At 42.9% G+C, this 21,880-nt stretch overlaps 1 protein-coding gene across 5 annotated transcripts in view; it reads right to left on the bottom strand.

Moving 5' to 3' along the window:
- Positions 1-21,880, bottom strand: part of ARHGAP26 (Rho GTPase activating protein 26) — a 484,293-nt gene that overhangs the window by 311,919 nt on the left and 150,494 nt on the right. For all 5 annotated transcript variants that reach the window (XR_002174220.3, XM_019924624.3, XM_019924626.3 and 2 more), the window contains exon 10: positions 17,500-17,594. Coding sequence is in view for 4 of the 5 variants with exons in the window: in XM_019924624.3 (XP_019780183.1) it covers positions 17,500-17,594 (95 nt within the window). In the remaining variant the exon portion in view is untranslated. The remainder of the gene's footprint in view (positions 1-17,499; positions 17,595-21,880) is intronic.

Below are 21,880 nucleotides of genomic sequence, written 5' to 3'. Positions count from 1 at the left end.
CCTCATCTTTGAAGTTTGAGAAAGCCTAAAAGGAAGGCCGAAGTCCCCTGAACAAGAATTAAGACTGCAGCACTGCTCAGGATCACAGAAGAGTGCACACACACACACACACACACACACACACACATACACACACACACAGAAACGAGCTCCGCGATGCCCTGCGCAGCACAAGCCTGGGCCCACGAGCACCAAAGCCTGTTCATTCAACCCACCTATAGTCACTGTTCCTGGCTTATTTCCATAGTTCCAATGAATAGGCTAGATCTATTAATACTTATGTTGAATGTATTTTAAATATCATATTTGTTTCTTCTCAGTCATCATCCCTCAACATCCCTGAAGAAAAAAAGTTTTCAAAGATGTGAACATGTTAAGTAGAGATGGGCCGGGGATGAGGGACACTGGGGTGCGGGTGTGAGTGCGTGAGGTGGTGAACGAGGTCGGGGGGTGGGAAGGGGACAGAGAGACAGAGAGGGAGGAGCAGTGGGGGGGAGGGGGGGGAAAGGGTGGATGAGAGGCAGGTGATGGGATGGACACTGACTCCCGAGAGGGCAGTCACTCCCGTGAAGGCCACACTGCATGCTGGCACCCAGACACAGTGACTCAGAAGACACAGTGACTCCCTGAATCGGCCAGGACACTCCCTCTTCTTCTCAGAAATTCTCATTCTCAGGCCCAAGGGCCCATTTCCCACCACTATCAGCACACCCAGTGTGCCTGACCCGCTGGGTATCTGCAGACTGCTGGCAGCCACAGCCCTGCGGCCAGGGGCTGGGTGGACTGATTCTACTTTTCCACCTTAAAGCCAGCCACACACAAAGCTTTAACAGCTTTGAGATAAAAATTCTACAAAGCTGCAGTCCACTGTGGAACTCTAGTCCCTGGGCCTGGACCTCTGTGTGTTGCTCCAAACGTTGTTGTGCCTGGACCCCTGGCTTCAGAATCATGCATGCCCTTAGCATAGAGGTGCCCAGCCCAGCCCCACCTCACTGAACCTGAACTTCGGGGCTGGGCCTGCGAACTTGGATTTTAACCATCTCCCCAGGGGATCCTGAGGCCACGGGATCGTTGGAGATACAAGCCACGGGAAACGTTGGAGATACTGCGGCCCCCAGAGAGCTCTGCCCACCCAGACGCCCCCCTTTTTCCTTCCTGTTCCCCCCACACTGGAGAGCAAAGACGCCCTCCTCTCCCCGCTGGGGTAGAGCTACTCTCTACATGCCAACGCGTCTCCAGTTCATTTCCTGCTAGGTATTCACCAGCCAACAGTGAGACCACAAGAGCTGCCTTGCAGACCAAGGTCTCAGGAACCTCGCAGATGTCACATCAGCTTCGTGGCACACAGTGTAAAATTTCTACCCAGAGCCACAAAGAGGAAGTTCAGACAAACTCAGAGGCAGTGAAGGGTGGGCCACTGGGCCTTAGCAACCAGGAAAGTCAACAGGATTTGTTTTCATTTCGAGAAGAAATATCAAAATATACACTCTTTTCCACATGTGGTTTTGTTCTCCTTTTTTATTGTGTGAGGGGGTAGTGGAGAGCTGACTAAAGTAGATTTGACACACTTGATTCTAAGCCTATCACCCCAGGTTCAGAAAACTTTCTCTTAGCCTGGTGTATGTACATCTGGATCTGTACGTACTATCCTTTCTAGGCATCTAGAAAACACTCAGCTTCAAATTTCTTTTCCTTTGTTATCCCTTAAACCACTATTACATAAATATCTTATGTGTGTAATTCCTAGAACCAAGGTAAATGCGTCAACTTTATTTTGGAATCAAGCAGTTAACTTCCTTTCCATATTTACCATCTCTATGCCCCTACTAACCACCATCCCTCAAAACAAAAGAAAACAAACAAAACTCTCAATGGCCCTACACGTTCCATGTCAGTCCCTGTAAGACAGTATGCTTTCATTCAGGTATCAATTTCGTTCATTTCTGAAATGCATCTGGCTTTTCATAACAAAAGTGGAAAGAAAAAGAGAGGGAAAGAGACAGAACTCATGAGGTGGGAGTGTGGAATGAGAAAAGGAAAATATGACACAATAAAAGAGAAATGGAGTAAATGACCAGAGCTCTTTCCAGCTCTGCAAAGAATTGTGACCCTCAGATACAGAGAACAAACTAGTAGGTACCAGAGGCGAGAAGAGTGAGAGGGGGGACAAAATAGGTGAAGGGGATTAAGAGGTACAAACCACAAAATAAGTCATAGGGATGTAACGTACAGCACAGGGAATACAGTCAATATTTTATAACTTTGTATGGTGTGTAGTCTATAAAAATATCAAATCACTGTGTTGTACACCTGAAACTAATATTTTAAGTCAACTATACTTCAATTTAAAAAAAACAATTGTGACCCTATCAAACAATATAATAAAAGAACAACTACAAGAATAATAACCCAGCACTGTGTGCCAGATAGTGTGCTAAGCATTATCTATTAATTAATTCATTTCATCTTCACAACTACATCATGAGGGAGGTATACTCTCATTATCCCATTTAGCAGATGAGAAGATCAAGGCTCAAATAGGTTAAGTACCTTGTCCACAGTTACAGAGCCAGGATCTGAACCAAGCAGTCTAATGCTTTGCCCTCAAGCACCAAGCCACGGGAAACGTTGGAGATACTGCGGCCCCCAGAGAGCTCGTGTTGACCACCCACGTCCCTTGCCATCAAAAGGGACTAGACGCTCCTGCAAGGTCTTCAGTGAGCTCCTGCCTGGGATCAAATGAGGGCGAATGATAAAGAGCTCTGTGAAACCTAAAGTGCTTCCTAAATATGAGGGCTCAGAACACCACTGCAGGCAAACAGCCAATCCAAAAACAGGAATCCAATAATGGCCAGTGGTTCTCCACATTTTTTTCTGCCTCTAAATACCCAAGAGATGGAAAGGCAATGAGTTTTGTAAAAGAACACGAAAAGCACTAATCACAAAAAATAAGGATAAATTGGACTTCACCAAAATAAAGAACTTCCAGTCATCAAAAGGTACTATTAAGAGAGTAAGAGAAGATGTTTGTGATTTTTATCTCCAATGAGATGAATATCCAGAATATGCAAAGAATGCCAACAAATAAATAGGAAAAACATGAACGACCCAATTAATAAAATGGATAAAAGACTTGAATAGGCATTTCATAAAAGAGGACACACCAGTGGTCACAAGCATAAGAAACAGGGTGAACATGATGACTCATCAGGAAAATGCAATTAAAACCACAATGAAATAAAACAAACACCTTTCTGAATGGAGAACATTCAAAAGACCACCAATAACAAGTACTGGCAAGAATGCAGAGTTGCTGGAACTCTCATACATTGCTAGTGAGAGAGTACAGTGATAAAACCACGTTGGAAATATCTACTAAAACTAAATGGACACCTGCCTTCTGATCTAGTAATTCTACCTCTAGATGTATCCCCTAGAGAAATGAGCGCATACATCCACCAAAAGACACATTCGAGAATACTCAGTTTTATTCATAATGGCCACATTTTGCAACAACAAAAAGCCAAATACCCATTCATAAAAGAATAAACTGTTGTATATTTAAACAATGGAACAACAAAACAACAACAAAAAAGAACCAACTACTGCAACAACATGAATGAATCTCATAGACTTAATAATGAGGGAAAGAGGGCTTCCCTGGTGGCGCAGTGGTTGAGAGTCCGCCTGCCGATGCAGGGGACACGGGTTCGTGCCCCGGTCCGGGAAGATAAGACGTGCGGCAGAGCGGCTGGGCCCGTGAGCCATGGCCGCTGAGCCTGCACGCCCGGAGCCTGTGCTCCGCAACGGGAGAGGCCACAACAGTGAGAGGCCCGAGTACCACAAAACAAACAAACAAAAAATAATAATAATAATGAGGGAAAGAAGCCAGACATAAAAGACTACCAACAATGTGATTCCATTTATATGATGTTCAAATACTCACAAAAGTCATCTGTGGTGACTGAAGTCAGAACAATGATTTTGTCTTGGGGAAGGAGTAGGGGCCGTGAGTGGGAAGCAGCCCAAGGAGACCTTCTAGGATAACAGAAATGTTCTACAACTTGACCTGGGTGGTCACGCAGGTGTGTGTGTGACTGTGTGTGTCTGTGTCTGTGTGTGTAATGTCATTAAGACATAGACTTAAGATTTATGCATTTCACTCTGATTACGCCTCAGTAAAAAAAAAAAGTTTAAAAAAACCCAAGATATACTACTTCTCATCTAAACTTATCCTGACTCTAGTGCTCCCTAGCAGACAAGTAATTGAACTACTCTATGCTATTCTTTAAAAGGTAGATAATGAGTGCCTACCTCATGGGGTTGTTGTGAAGGTTAAGTGAAATATGTGTAAGGCATTTCAAAGTGTCAGACACACAGTAAATGCTCCAAAAATTAGCTGTTATCACAGGGGCAAATGAGCGGCAGGTCAGTGGAAGGAATGGACGGCAAGTCAAAATTATGGAGGGAGAAGAGCAGGTTAAAAAGGAAAAGAAATGAGCCACGGTGCTTCTGATACGCATGACCCCACCCCCAAAACACTGTCACACAGTACTGAAAAATCACACCTCTACCAGAAAGCAAGCCAGGCCAAAGACTGACATACAGGTTCTGACATCACAGCCATTTCCTTTTTCCTCCTGAATAAAGCATCACAGTGGCCTACTTCCCCCTTTTGGAATTAATGTCCGATAACTGCTAAGGACAAAGAAGGAGCCTTCAGCAAATTCTAGAAAATCTGCCAGGGTGCTCCCACTACCCACCAGATGAGAGAAAGAACAAATGACTTACAATCCTTCCTGTGGCTCAATCCTACAATTCTACATCAAATACAGCACCTCCTGTTCACTCTGAATATGTCCTTGGTTAGTGCTATATCTGGATCAGCTTGAGAAGCATGAACAAGGATCTGCAACTTTCTCTCAGCACCTCACCTCTCACACTACACAGGCGATGCAGAAAACAGTTATTCACCTATCACAGGGCAAACTGCTACCCACCGCCCTATCTCCTTCCAACTCTGGCCTCCACAAAGGGCCCTCATAAAGCAATACATAGTTTATCGGCACATCCAGGAACCTGGGACTACTGATGTCAGCTCACAGCCTTCTCATCAGCCAGGAGCAAGCAGAATCACAACCAGCCCTGATTCCAGGCTTACTCGACAACCTCCCTACTCTAATCTTATTCCTGAATCTGAGTCAACAGTGGTGATCTCAGTGGCTTGGCAATTCACCCACTTCCTACTGGACCAGGAAATGCTATTACTAACTCACTCCACCCCGCTGAAACAAACACACTCAGAATCTAACAGTACTGTTCTTTCTAAATCGACCTCCAAAGATCTTGGGTTTACTCATTCATAAGACTATAAATCTTATGCTGGCAAGAGTTCATTCCCCAGCTTCTATCCACACTATGGCACATTTAAGGGTCAAGTTCAGAGTAAAAGAAGGACTGTGGCATCCACAGAAACACATGTACTCACAGCCTGTACGTGAAACCTACCTCACTATGTTTAGATAGGAAGACAGAGGGAAACAATGAAGGTCTGGAGAATGGACTGCCATCCACAGCTGAAAAGAGATATGCAAGCGCCAAAGGAAGTGGTCCTTTGCTTTTAAAGTGCTACTTGGAAAACTGGTCCCTAGCCGTTTCTTGGCAATTTTAAGTGTTCAAGGTTTCAGTAGATCTTCATTTACACAAACATATGGCATATCTTCATTTACACAAAGATATGGCCAACGCAGAATAATCCTGGAGAATGACATCTCTTCCGTGTGGGTATGAAATTACAGAGTCAGACATCTATAGTGACCAGGCAAGTAAGCAAAATGAGTGAAACTGGATAAGATTCTTCCCTGCCCCAAGGAAAATAGGCTCGGTCTCATTTTCCTTAAAACATGCAGCCTGTTATTCTTCTGCACTTTTGCTTTCTGATAAAGTCATAGGAACAAAGGGGGTTTCCCCTCTATGAGAAAAACAACAGTGCAAATGCAAGGCAAAGTGGCAGCTGTCCCCTGTCATCACGATGGGGGACAACAGGGCATGGTAGAGACTGCAGCAAAGTGAAGAGCACACATCCCACCCAAAGGAGGCATCCGCCATTCAGCCGTATAAACAACTGGCACATGGGAAGTCACGATCAATATTTACAGATTTTTCCCACTTTAGAATGTTGCCTTAAACAACCCAAGCCAAACCAAACATGTCTGTGGACCACCAGCCTGAGATTTCTGGGGTCTGTGTTCGTCCTTCTCTGCCTCTCCCTACCTGAGCTCCACCCCAGGCCATCACCACATGTTATAACATCATCTCATGCACCGGGACCAACAACGATGCATGTCTGTATTCTTGATGCACCTCACAGTCCAACTTAGCAGAAGCCTTCCCAGTTCATCAATGAAGGAGGACCCTGGGATACTTTCCCATTTTTTCCAATACTGCGGACCCAGTGTCATCACGGGAGGGCAACATTCATCTACTATCTGGAGACAAAAACTTATGAATCTGCAGAATTATGCATGCTCTGAGATAATCAACCACTGACGATGCTTGTGCATTACATATCCTTGCACATGAGAAGAATACATATGGCATGGTAACCTGGGTGGGGTACAGGTGAGAGAAATAGAACGTGAGAGGGAAACCAGACGTTGCAAACCAGTGGCCCACCAACTGCAGCTAAGGTTTACTGAGTGTTTGTTATGGGCCAAGCACCAGGCTAAGGACTTCGCTTGCATTATCATTTGTTCCTTGCAATGAAGCAGTACTATCATTATACTTCTTTTAAAAACTGAGACTCAGAAATGACTTGCACAATCTTGCACTGCTAGGTAGCAAGAAAGCCTCAACTTGAACCCAGTCTGCCTGACTCTATAGCAAGGCCCATACTTTAAGCACAACACCGTACTGCCCCCTTGTGCAGGCAGAGTCTGTGCCCTGGGGATCCAGGGTGACCAGTTCCTTAGGAGGAAGGAGGGAGGGAGGGGAAAGAAGGCACTTCTCTCTTTCATTCTCTCTCTCTCTGGAGGAAGGAAAGGGGAGAGGGAGGAAGGGACTTCCTCTCCCCCGCCCCCCACCCCAAACACACATACACACAAACACTCTCTCTCTCACACACACACACACACACACACACACACACACACACATACACACACACCCCTTAAGAAGTTTTCAGAAGCAGGCTTCTAATCAATTATTTAGAAAGGATCTGATCCTAATGAATGAATGAACCATAACCTATTATAACCTACAGCAGTGACGTCCTGGGAGGAAAGGTCCTAAAATAATTAGGACCATAGCAATGATAATAGTCTGAAGAGTAATATTGCCAATCACATCAGATAATTTCCTATATTTTATTTTAAAGGAGACTGAAGTCATGACACAGGAAGCCCAGACAAAGACATCTTTGGCACATTAAGTTACACGGTCTTAAATGAAACATATTGAGTGCCAGTGATGTGCATGCCATGGGCACCGAGGACATAGGAGTAAGCAGATTTCAACGCCCAGCACCAGGAGAAAGCATTATTAACTGCCAGGATGAGTAACACTCAGGGAAAATGCAAACACCTGTTATTTTGATAACAAACTGAAAAATACTCTAATTCAAGAAATCTTCTAGGTCATTTATCAATTTTTCTTTGTTAGTATTCTATCTCATGATGATCAGACATGCAGGTAAGTGGAGTTTGCTGGTTGAACCATCTCCTTTCTTTGGACTTACGTGATAGCAAAATTTTCGTTTCAATTTTTAAAAAATAAACTCATTTTATATTTAGAAATTGGCAAATAAACTGGTATACTCAATCAGTAAAACTCCAAATTTCACTATGCAGGCTAAAGAATAGAAACAGTAATAAGAATAGAAATAAGTAACAGAAGTAATATAAATAAGGTTGCCTTACTTCACACCATAGTCCATTAACGAACACATCCCACTCTTACTTAAACCAGAATCCATCAGCAAATACTTTCTCATTTAACTTTTTAAAAGGGAAAAAAAACAGTAATTTAAAAAATACATGAATTCTAAAGATTCTAAGAACTTCTTAGCTAGCTCATTTTACAGAACAGCCAAGGAGCAATTCAGAAAGCACAATATTCCACCCCCCCCCCCACCCAAATCATGGAAGTCAGAGCAGGAGAACACCCTCTGAGGAAGGAAAACGCCATTTCCTCTCCAAAATGTCAATGGCACTGAGACCAGCACTCTAACCAACCAGCAGGAAGGCAAAATCAAATATTATTTCAAACAAGGGGTGAGAAGGGGAGGGGAGGGGAAGTTTGAAACCAGGAAAAATGGATTCATCTGTTGCAAAAGATAAAGACAGGCCACACCAAGAGGGAAAAGCAGGACTGGCTGGTTCTCAGCACACACACTAGACCGTCCCAATCACTCATCTGTTTTCATTATCCTCGAATAAGCTGTCCCTGAAGCAAAGAGCTCGACACTTGAGCTCAGAAAGCAAGGTTAAATGTAATGTTTAAACAGAAGTTACATTAACTGAGCATGCTTGCTTCTGCAGGAAACTGGGTATGAAATGATGTATCACAAAAGGGTGGGAGGAAGGAATTTCTAGAGAAAGAATGAGTCACTTAGAATACCCTTCCTTTAAGAGGTAATATGATTTCTGCCACAGAAACACACACACACACACACACACACACACACACACACGCACCACTGACTACCAAATGTCAATGTATAAAGGACGGCTAATTTTCAACGGGACCAGCTAATAGTCACTAATACATATACAAAACTGCCACCTAGAGGCTGAGCACTGAAACAAAGTCTGTTACATAAGATGATTCTTTTTGGAAAACACAGTCTTAACGCTCACACCATCTCACGAAGACACACAAACAAGTACATGCATACACACCACATACCAAACTAACAGAGTATTATTTTAACTTAAAATTAGTACGGTTTCCTTTTGACACCATAAATTGGAAGGAGGGGCTTAAACCTTTTATCTTGTATAGGAAATGTAGACAAATAACGGGTTATCGCATATATAATTTGAAAACAGATTCTTCCCCTGGCAGCCCCTTTGCGGATATACACTTAAAGCACCTGTATTCACCCACAGCTTACTGATGACTTGAAGAGTCATGGCGCTATAGGAAAAAGGCACGCCATCAAAATGAAACAAACGGGCTCAAAGAAATACCCTCCAAAGCTATGGCTCACCATTAAGAACAAGGAAGTCCCGGGTTTTACGGCAGAGCAAAAAACTTCAAAGGAACAACCTCTTCTGACAGAGAACTACTATCAGGGAAGAATATTACAGCATTCCACCTTCAAAATAATCCTGCAAGGTAGGTATGATTAGCCCCACCTTACAGATGTGGTTAAACCGCCAGCCCAGACTCACACAGCTAGTAAAGAAGCAGATCTCAAACTCAAACTTAGGGCTGCCTCGATCTTTTACCAGCATCACGCAGCCTTCTATAAAAATGGACTTGAAATAAGAGTGGTGACTCATTGGAGGGTTGGGGTAGATTACTCAGATTTTCCATTAATCTTTCTAGCCGCCACTATTCTTACCAATCTCCCATTTTCCTGTTTTGTTTTTTTTTGTCCTACCTATACAGAAATGCAGTTTGTGTGTGTACTCGCTCAAATTTTAGTTTAAATATCAACTAACATGATTCAGCTCCTGTAGTCTCTTACATGGTACTTCACCAAAGTCCCGAAGGAAAGAACAAAATAATCTAACTCAAAAATTGCATTACCATAAAAAACAAAATTGAACAACCACACGCACACAGTACTGGATTAAAAACTGGATAAAATGACGTTATTCTGCCTCTGGGAGCAAATTACCTGAGACAGATATTTAGAATTGAACAGAGTTATATAAAACATACCTAATTAAACAACCAGCCAACCAATACAAAGAAAAGCTCGTACACTGTGCAAATACACAGTACACGGTGGGATGCGAGGATACAATTGACAGTGGGTATGACACGCCAGGCTGGGACTGGTTCAGAAGAAAGCTGTCTCTCTTTACCTATTCGTGGAAAGCTCACAGAAGGAGGACTTTGGATTTGGTTTGCAAGAAAAATCAGATGACTTTTAAGAAGGAAAGTCCATTAGATTCATAATGCTTCATTAACCTTTATATCTCCACGGTCAGTAGAGTCTCCAGTATGTAGTTATGGTTAATAAATGAGGAAGGGAGGGGAGGAGAGAGGGAATGAAAATTCAGGGCATTCTAGTCATGCCATCATTCTCTGTCAGAGTAGAAGGGTGAAGTCCTTCTGTGTGTTACATCTTCCCTACAGCATTCTGGTCCTTCAAGTTTGCTGGAACACTCAACATACTAGTACTTATACCTTCAGTTGCACGAATGTATGTGTATGTGTCTGCCCATTCTACAATCAACGGTAAGATCCATGAAGGCAAGGACTGTGCTTGTCTTGGTCCCTGTGACACCAGCAGCACCCAGTACCCCTGTTGTCCTAATAAGTTGTCCTTTGCTGCCCACCTCTGGAGAGTACCAAGGGTGGGAATGGGGCACTCAACACCCTACATAACGTCTTGAAATGTATGGACTTCTGTTGGGGTCAGCTAGTCCTGGAAAACATAAAGCATTCTAATTATTTCCTTTCCCCAAGTATAAACACCACCTCTCAAGAGACTACATTGATTCAGTGCATCAAAAAGAAGCCTTTTGTTTCTATTATTCTCCATATGGTTTAGTGGTCCCTCCTGGAAGACATCTGGGAGAAAATACACATGTGTCACATACATCTGTGAGACATCTCTTAAAGATAAACAAATGCAGAGATGCTGGGAGATGACTACCACCATGATTCTCTAGCTTAAACAAATATTTCCCCTACATTTGCTCATTCATTTCCATAAGTTACTGCACGGTGGAGTTAATTGTTCAAAGTGACTGAAGACAGACATTGGCAAGTATGACACACCACTACCCCTAACAGCTGCTTTTAGATGAAGTCCCATTTTTACCCCAGAATTTTACACTAAGCTCCCTCAAAAAGAGTTAACACACTTTAAAGAAAAAATGATAAATCTATTCTTTAGTCCATTAACCAATATAACATATAAACTTTCAAATGTTTGGTTCTATGGTAAGGTAATACAAAGGCACCAAAGAATGCTTCTTTATTAAGGGATAAGAAAGGATGACTTTTTAAAAAGCTAATGAAAGCTTAGGCTGCCGTAAAGAGTATCCAGAATACGGAAGATAATTTACGTGAAAGGAGTGTGTGTGGGCCATCCATCTAAAAGGCTGTCGGGGGCCCCTTTTATGGCTGTTTCAGTGAGAAAGGCCCTCTTACTCAATACTATATTGGTTTGCTAGGGCTGCTGTAAAAAGACCCACAAACTGAGTGGCATAAACAACACAAGTTTATTAGCTCACAGGTCTCGAGCTAGAAGTTCGAGCACAAGGTGTCAGCAGATGGGTTCCTTTTGAAGTATGGAAAGGAGAATCTTTTCCATCCCCTTCTCCTAGCTTCTGGTGGTCTGCTAGCAATCTCTGGCATTCTTTGGCTTGAAGACACATCACCCTGATCTCTGCTTTCATGGTCACATGGCATTCTCCCTGTGTACCTGTCTGGCTCTGTGTCAAAATTACCCCATTTTATAAGGACACTAGTCATACTGGATTCGGGCCCACCCTAATCACCTCATTCTAACTTAACTACCTCTGCAAAGACCCTATCTCCAAATAATTTTCGTTGTCAGAGAGTGAAGATTAGAATTTCCACGTATGAATCTGGGAGGTACACGACTCAAGCCATAACAAATATCTTCTAGGAAAATAAGAAAATATTCTTCTTCGGAGAATGCTGTAGCAACACCCACAACTACTACAACCCACACATGTTCATTTAAAGCCACGTAATATTGTAAGTGCTAGAGTCCTGAAAATGAATTGAAAAACAAAACCAGAAGGGAAATTCAAAGAAGCATCACATTGATTTGATGGACATGGTACCTCGGTCTAAGCAATTTTTCAGTTTGGAACTGAAGTCACAAGAATTTCTACTAACTTTCACTTTTCAGGGTTGCAAACAACAAAATTCTCTTCAAAGAAAGCCAAAGGCATGAAGAGCTAATATGAGCCTGTGCGACATTTGCTCAGAAAAGTCCAGGGGTCTTCAGCATCTTCTTAGGTCTGAACCTCCCCCCAAAACTAGTACTGTGAAAAAGGGGAAAAAAAAAAAAAGGCAGACACTAGAGAAAAGGGATAGATGCGATGTAATTACGTAGAGTTATGTAATTATGTGGAAGTCAATATGGAAGGATGGAGGATACAGAGAAGGGAGTACAGGTCTAGTTTTGTGATGTTAAAGTTGTAAGAGAACTTAGATGTAAGAATTAAAAGTAACGTTCTGAAATGTATCCACGGTATTAAAGAGGATCTTTGACACAAGAAGTTCAAGAACTATAAATCTAAACCCCTAAGCGCTGGATTAACCCTTAATTTGATTTCTAGCTCATTCATGGGTCAGAGTCACAACAGTTCTTCCTAGAGGACGGAAATGTCAGAGATTAACCCCTTTCCAGCAGGATCTGAGGATTAACAAATTGATGGCAACGCGTTGGGATACAATGAAAACAATCAACTGATAATGGCACTATTGCTTTGACTTCTTACTTATGCTAGTCTCCTGAGATAAACAGAAATGAGTGTCATCTTAAGAATAAAAGGTAAAAGAAGAGGTGTACAAAAAATACATAGCATTTATGGAACCATGTGCCCTGTGCTTGGCCTGTGCTCTCTCTGCAGTGCCTCTTTAAACTGTTAGTCACGCAAGGGCTCTCTGAAGGGTTCAGGGCAGGAAATATGGGAACAGAAGCAAGTGTGCTGCTTTAGTTCACCCACCATTAGTTTACGCACCAAATGCCAATGATTAGAGTGAGAAAGCCCTCCTCAGATTGCAGTCAGCAAAGTGACTGTCAGTGGTGGCCCTGAAATCCAAGTACAGATAGCACTGGGCTTATCACTCGAAATGTTTCTGAAAACCCTGAGTTCTGAGGCAGCAAAGCGCCCTACAATGAGGTCCTACGACCCTCAGTTCAAATCCCACCTGAAACTTGGGTAAGACTCACCCTCTAAACTGTAGATTCCTCCTCAGTACCAAGAGATACTTGGAGCACACGCCACCCTGGGCTGTAGTGAGGATTACACGCGAATTACATGAAATACATGAACAGTGTTCAGCTTCCAGAAAGCGCTCCCTTACTGCTGGTCCCCTCACCCCACCTCCATAGTTAACTAAAAAAGTGGGTTTTACTGTGGTCATAGCTGTTGCTTTTCTCCTGGTAACCTGTAACAGAGGCTGGTGATCACCTTTACTACTAGCTATATTCTCCTCCACAAGGCTAAGAATTAAGCTCCTTAGTAAAGAAGGCTGAGGGTTTTTTTATTTTTGTTTTACTGTTGCTTGTTATGTTTCTAATAAGGAAAATGCTTTCATGTGCTCTGAGAAAACTGTACTGTGATATGCCTGCTGTTTAATGTACCAATTCTGATTAAGAATAGAGGGTAACAGAAGAGCTTATTCAAAAAGTGGATTTCAGGGTCTCTCTTGCATAAAGTCAGATTATATAGGTCTGGGGCCTATAGCTATAGTTCTAACAAGCACCCCTGTGGATGCTGAGAGTGAGTGGTTCTCACCACACAGTAAGAGACACTGATGTCATCAGCTTGCAACCCCAACCTCCTAGAACATCACTTCCTAAAGGCTACAGCTTCTGCTACAGAGCAACGTGAAACGTCATCACTGAGCCTGAAGGATAAAAGTATTCAACCTTAAAACCACACATCATCACATATTCTAAGTCAAATAATCCACACTTTAGCATGTATTAATATTTTGATAGAATAAAACACTAATAGATACTACATAATGATTATCCATGCTACAGGTTAACATACTCTGGGAACAGTCTAAAACCTCATGCTATTAAATATAACCATTCCCGGGCTTCCCTGGTGGCGCAGTGGTTGAGAGTCCGCCTGCCGATGCAGGGGACACAGGTTCGTGCCCCAGTCCGGGAAGAACCCACATGCCGCGGAGTGGCTGGGCCCATGAGCCATGGCTGCTAGGCCTGCGTGCCCGGAGCCTGTGCTCCGCAACGGGAGAGGCCACAGCAGTGAGAGGCCCGCGAACCGCAAAAAAAAAATATATATATATATATGTGTATATATATATATATATATATATATATATATAACCATTCCCTCTTTTACTTTCACATTTCCTAGGTGCTAAACTTTGCATTTTGCCCCTCTGTCTACCCAGCTCAGCAGGTAGAAGCTGAGAAGTCTGTGGAAGGTTGAAAAGACAGCACGACAGCTAGCAGCACATCCCCTCCTTGCTAAAGTACGCTAGTGAAAAAGCAAGGTGTAGGAGTTTTCCAGAGAACAGGACTCCGGGCAGAGTTCCCAGGAATGCCTCCCCTGAGTGTGTGGAAATGCCTTTTCCCTCTCACCTCAGTCCCTTCCTGGATGTGGGGGGAAAATGCAGAAAGACACTAAAGAAAATACTGCCAACAGTACCCTAACCTTTGAGACCAAAGACGACAACCTATATAGAAAATGGAGAGAAGGGGTTTCATTGATGTTCTGTGTTATTTCGGGTGATGGCCAGTCAGGTGTGACCACAAAAGGAGACACAGAAGGGGCTCAGGCAAACCAAGTTTCTTATATTCACAGGTGTTAGAAACAGGACACTTGGCACACCACACAGGGCCACATGGGAAAGCACCAACGCCATCCAGGAGGCAGAAGTGGTCGGAGGGGAGAGCCTAGACCACGACCTTTGTTAAGAGTTTCTGCAGCAAAGGCAAGGCAGGGATAGGTAAACCGTTTAGGAGTGGCTGGTCTGAATAATTTCTCAGGTGCTAATAGGCTGTGGGAGTGGTCCCTAGGTGTCTGGTAGAGGAATATTGCCTCCTGGGCTGTTGGAGCCAGCAGAGGTGCTGTGGCTCTGGACTGGAAGTCCACACGTCAATGGCGCTCACCACGCTGAGCCCTCGGCTGACTCTAAGAACTGGTCGGCCCCGAAAGGGGGCAGGCTCTCCCCAGGCAGAAAGCATCACAATACACAGAACATCAAAACTACAAACAATGCAACAGTACTATCTCCTCCCCTCCTGCTTATTAAGAGGAGATGGAGCAGCCTCATTCTGCTCCACAACTGCATGCCCCTCCGCTTCATGCCAAGGGAACCAGAGATGATGACCTAGAAGAAATCGACTTCCCAAACCCACTCAGTATGCTGAATGTGACACATTTGCTCTCAGCTTATAATTGGGACGTGCAAAGCTTTTCTGGGCCTAATACAGGGGGAAGGCGGTAGGAAGTGTTGGTAAGGGTGGAAATGAGATGGAGGAACCATGGTGAGTTTTAATTGCCTAAAAAGCAACTCTCGGCAACTTCTGGGAGACTTCTGAAGAAGAAAACAATTCAGCTTCAGAAAGAATCACTGACCTCATTTCCAAATCTAACAAGAGCTGCAATGCAGGGCACTGCCCTCACCCAGGCAGTCCTGCAAACACGCGATCATCTCTGGGAACTATTCAGCTGACCAGCATCAAACAACTGGCTCCATTTCCACACAAGTACATCTGCTAATCCATCTTTCATGGATTCCAACAATATGAACTCCAGTAAATTCCATGCTTAGAATAGAGGAGATGCCTACAAGGGCTTAAGGCATCCTGACTCAGGATCTGTTTAAAGTCAAGCATCATCTTCGTTTGAGGCACACTTTTTGCAATCCCCCTTTGCTACCCCAATTCCACCTACCCCACCATACAGCCCTTCTCCACTCCCTTCCCCTCTCACAATCCACACATGGTGAACGATTGGGGTACTCTCTTTTCTTTACAAATGATACTGATTTCTCTGCATTTAGAGTCTAGCTCTTGAAATATCAAGTCAGGTAAACATGCAGGACATGCTAATTAACAGATAATAATGGCTAACTGTTGAGCTTTTATTATTTGCCAGTCTGCCAAGTGTTTTATATGCCTTCTCTTCTTGAATCCTGACAATGCTAGGAACCAGGTACTATAACCATCTTCATTTTCCAGAGAATGAAATCAAGACCCTGCAAGATTAAGTGATTTGCCCAAAGTCACATGGCTACTCAGCAGCAAAGTCAAAATTTAGATCCGGGTTGCCTGACTTGAGAGCCAAAGCTGTAATAACTAGACTGCTAATGAGACACGGTTAGTTTCCATGAACGTCTGATTTAGGCTAAACAGGCATGCTCTCTCCACGGGCGCTCTAGCAGCCTCCGGGGCCACAACACAGGGACACACCATGCCTCAAGAAGGCATTTCAAACCTGGCAGCACATGGAGCAGCCCACGCCAGGTGGTACTCGCGCTCCAGATCCTCTAGAGCTGCCGTAAAGTGGCCACAGGTAAACGTCCCAGACAGGGTAGATACTGGCTTGACAAAGTGGTGTAGCTTTTTTAAAACAAGTAAAAAATAAAGGGGATAAATTAACAGCATTATAGGACAATCATGATGAGATTTAAGGATCTTTGTGCTAGCACTGCTGATCTTGAATAGACAGCTCAAATAAGCTTAACTCATGGCTTTCATTCAAAGAATTAACCTGTTGCCAAGTAAAGTGTCTCAAAGAACTGGAATGCTGTCAAACTAGCTTAACACCATGAAATGGTACAACTTAATGAGACTGTAAATCTTGAGGAACACAACACAGAGCTCCCTCTCCTAAGACTGTTATCGAAAGCGGTTTGCTTTCTTTCCTGGATGCACACACACAGTGGTAGGCGAAATACTGTAACTAAAAAAAAATTTTTTTTGAACATCTTTATTGGAGTATAATTGCTTTACAATGTTGTGTTAGTTTCTGCTGTATAACAAAGTGAATCAGCTATATGTATACATATATCCCCATATCCCCTCCCTCTTGCATCTCCCTCCCTCCCTCCCACCCTCCCCATCCCACCACTCTAGGTGGTCACAAAGCACCGAGCTGATCTCCCTGTGCTATGCGGCTGCTTCCCACTAGCTATCTATTTTATATTTGGTAGTGTATACATGTCAATGCTACTCTCTCATAAAAGCTTTTTCTTTAATTGATAGAACTTCTTCCACTTTTCCCTTTACCTAACTCCTTTCGAATCATTACATAAAAATTTTTAAGTAAAAAATCTTAAAGAGCTGAAACAGTCATGCTAAACAGTTTTCTTTAAACATATATTCATCCTCCTGAGACATAATACACATTCCCAAGAAGGGAATCCCTGACATTAAAATTAAACCAACCAATCAGGGGTTCAGGGCTGAATCTATAGTATGGGGAGGCTATACTGATTCTTGCAAATCAGTAACTGGCCTGAGGTCTATATGGAGAAGGGAAAGAGGGGGAAAAAACCAGAAAATTTTGAATGAATGGAAAAGAAATCCAAATTCGGCAATGTTTGTTCCTGAGAAAAAGTGTGACAACTACTCACCTGTCTACTGCTTCCACGTCAAAGCAAAACCGCTTCTCAATAGAGTCCGTTTTCCGCCGTGTGCAGGATTTGAGGGTGACTGATTCATCTTCTCCCTGTTGGGAACACACAGACTATCAAGATGAGGCCAGAACTCAGGCCATGCTCCTCTCCAGGACAAACGTGCCACATACACAGAAGTGGTCATTTCATCTTCTCAAACCTGAGTGTTCAGGACCACAGGAGGTGGAAGGTTGGTCATAAACCTTCTCAGACCACAGCCTCATGCAAATAAAATCTGTAAGCCATGTTTAATACTTAGAGCCCAATGTCTTGAGTACTAACAGATCACGATGGTACAGCATCAACCCATGCTAGGTTAAATTCTTGTTGATATTGGCTTAAATAGGTTTAATTTATAGGTTTGATAAGAGTTGAAACAAGATTACCTTGAGGTCTCCTTCCAACTCTGGATTTCTATGACCTTGGTTCAATGGTCACTTCTCAGGGAAACATTTCTGGACTGGGTCAAACACCCCCAGACATGTCCATATAGCACCATGTACCCCTCCTTCCCTCACAGCACTGATCACAGGTAAGATTTGCTGTTGCTGTAAGTGATGATTCAAATAATGTCTCTTTCCTCATTAGGCTCTAAGCTCCTTGAGGGCATACTGTACTGTGTCTGTTTTTGCTTACCCTTGTGTCACCAGCGGCCAAACAGGCCCAGGAACAGAGTAGGTATGCATTAAATATGTTTTAACAGCTTTACTGAAGTATAATTTTTAAATTTATAATATATTGCACATGTTCAAGCATACAACTTATGAGTCTTGACATCTGTATACATCTGTGAAATCATCACCACAATCAAGGTAGTGAACATTTCCATCAGCCCCAAAAGTTTCCTGGTAAGTCCCTTTGTAATCCATCATCCCTCCACCCAGTCCATTCCCAGGTAAACACTGACTCTGTTCTCTGTCATCACAGATTAGTTTGCATATTCTGTAACTTTATACAAATGGAATGCTCTTTTACGTCTGACTTTTTTCACTCAGCGTAATTCGTTTGCGATTCACTCATGTCGTACAAATCAAGTTTATTTCTTTTTGCAAACGATATGACCAATAAGGGGTTAATATCCAAAATATAAAAACAGCTCATGCAACTCAACAACAAAAAAGCAAACAGCTCAATTAAAAAATGGGCAGAAGACCTGAATAGATATTTTTCCAAAGAGGAAACGCAGATGGCCAACAGGCGCATGAAAAGACGCTCAACATCACTCAACATCAGAGAAACACAAATCAAAACCACAATGAGATATCACCCCACTCCTGTCAGAATGGCTATCATCAAAAAGACCACAAATAACAAATGTTAGTGAGGATGTAGAGAAAAGGGAACCCTTGTACACTGTTGGTGGGAATGTAAATTGGTTCAGCCACTACATAAAACTGTGTGGAGGTTCCTCAAAAAACTAAAAATAGAATTATCATATGATCCAGCAATTACACCCCTAAGTATATATCCAAAGAAAACAAAACATTAATTCAAAAAGATACATGAACCCCAATGTTCACAGCATTATTTACAATTGCCAGGATATGAAAGCAAGCTAAGTGTCCATCAACAGATGAATGGATAAAGAAGTAGTGGTGTACAATGTTCACTGCAGCTCTGTTTACAAGAGCCAGGACATGGAAGCAACCTAAGTGTCCATTGACAGATGAATGGATAAAGAAGATGTGGCACATACATACAATGGAATATTACTCAGCCATAAAAAGAAACAAAATTGAGTTATGTGTAGTGGGGTGGATGGACCTAGAGTCTGTCATACAGAGTGAAGTAAGTCAGAAAGAGAAAAACTAATACCGTATGCTAACACATATATATGGAATCTTAAAAAAAAAGGTTCTGAAGAACCTAGGGGCAGGATAGGAATAAAGACACATGTAGAGAATGGACTTGAGGACACGGGAGGCGGAAGGGTAAGCTGGGACAAAGTGAGAGAGGGGCATGGACATATATACACTACCAAATGTAAAACAGATAGCTAGTGGGAAGCAGCCACATAGCACAGGGAGATCAGCTCAGTGCTTTGTGACCACCTAGAGGGGTGGAATAGGGAGGGTGGGAGGAAGACACAAGAGGGAGGGGATATGGGGATATATGTATATGTACAGCTGATTCACTTTGTTATACAGCAGAAACTAACACACCATTGTAAAGCAATTATACTCCAATAAAGGTGTTAAAAAAAAAAGTAGTGGTGTATACACACACACACACACACACACACACACACACACACACACACACAGGAATGCTACTCAGCCATTAAAAAAGCAACTTTGCCATTTGCAACAACATGGATGGACTTGGACGGTATTGTGCTTAGTGAAATAAGTCAGACAGAGAAAAACAAATACTGTATAATATCACTGTAGAATCTAAAAAATAAAACAAATGTGAATTGAACAAAAAAGAAATAGGGGCTTCCCTGGTGGCACAGTGGTTGGGAGTCTGCCTGCCGATGCAGGGGACACGGGTTCGTGCCCCGGTCCGGGAGGATTCCACATGCCGCAGAGCGGCTGGGCCCGTGGGCCATGGCCGCTGGGCCTGCGCGTCCAGAGCCTGTGCTCCGCAGCGGGAGAGGCCGCAGCGGTGAGAGGCCCGCATACCGAAAAAAAAAAAGAAATAGACTCACAGACACAGAAAACAAACTAGTGGTTATCAGTGGGGATAAGGAAGGAGGGAGGGGCAAGATAGGGATAGGGATTAAGAGGTACAAACTACTATGTACAAGGATATATTGTACAGCACAGGGAACATAGTCAATATTTTATAATAACTATAAATGGAGTATAACTTTTAAAAATTGTGAATCATTATGTTTTACACCTGAAACTTAGGTAATATTGTAAATCAACTATACGTCAATAAAAAAAATTAAACATTAAAACAATAAAGGTAATTTTTAAAATCCATGGTACAAAAAAAAAGGGCCTATTTCTTTTTATTGCTGGGTAGTATTCCATTGTACAAATGGAATGCAACAGTTTTATCGCACAAGACTAATTTATTGTCTAAAAACATAGAGGTTTCTGCCCCTGATTTCTTCTCTTCCTGTCACGTAGGAATTTTTTAGGGTTCCTTTTTCTCCTATATCTGCCAATCTTTTTTCCTAAACTAGGGGGGAAATTAGCAAACTTGCCTAGTTTGTTGAATAATAGGAAATGTGACTGCGTATGGTAAAACTTAACCACCCACTAATATCAGAACAGCACACAAAACACAGAAGACCTAGGAAGAGGTAGTTTATATTCACAAGTCTTACACCTATTGTCTTTTACTGAATGGCTAAGATTAATTTCTCAGATTGCGAATTGCTCCTTCTGCAACACGTAAATGTATGACTGGAAATGCCCAAACATATGAACTTCTGACCATGTTAACGTCTAACTCTATTTCTGATTTAATGGCGTTGGACTACCTCTCACTTTGAAAGCTTAGGGGGAGGTGTCCCTGAGAAATAGGAGAAAACAGGGGAACTATAAAAGATTGTCAAATATAAGCAGAAATAAGAAGAAGATAAGATGCTGTTCCCAAGACGACCATTCCATATGAGGCAAAATCTATAAAGAAGATCTCTGTTTAAGTAGTTAAAAAAACAGGGGATGGAGATAACAATCACTTAAACAAATAAATGAAGAGTTACAACCGTAACAAACACTACAATAAAAGAGGCATGGGAAGCAGCCGCATAGCACAGGGAGATCAGCTCAGTGCTTTGTGACCACCTAGAGGGGTGGGATAGGGAGGGTGGGAGGGAGGGAGACGCAAGAGGGAAGAGATATGGGAACATATGTATATGTATAACTGATTCACTTTGTTATAAAGCAGAAACTAACACACCATTGTAAAGCAATTATACTCCAATAAAGATGTTAAAAAAAAAAAAAAAGGCATGCTGTGCTACAAACGCCTACATTAAGGGGATGTGACCTCGGCAGGAAGGTCAGCAAAGGCTTTCTTGGGCTGAGACCCGAAGGATCTACAGGAGATAAAACCAGGAGCACAGATCAGGGGTGGAGAACAGCAGGTGGAAAGGCCCTGTGGTGGGGGTCCATGGAGCCCTGGGGAACTGAAGGGAAGCCAGTGCGTCCGGAATCCCCATGCAAGAGGGAAACTGGGCTGAGAAAGGGCTTGAGGGAAGCAGGGACCAGATCATGCAGACTGTGGTCTGTATACTGTGAGCAGTGGGAACATATGAAGGGTTTCAAGCCAGGAAAGGGACGGGGTCAGCTCTGGGCTGCTCTAGGGCTCCCAAAGAGAGCACCCTCATCTCACAGGATAGAACGCGGGGAACTGTCTTTCACCACACACAGGCCTTGTC

Source organism: Tursiops truncatus, chromosome 3 (genome assembly GCF_011762595.2).
Source record: "Tursiops truncatus isolate mTurTru1 chromosome 3, mTurTru1.mat.Y, whole genome shotgun sequence".
Lineage (NCBI taxonomy): Eukaryota > Metazoa > Chordata > Mammalia > Artiodactyla > Delphinidae > Tursiops > Tursiops truncatus.
Note: the sequence above shows the minus strand (reverse complement) of the source record. Positions and strands in the feature narration are given on the sequence as shown.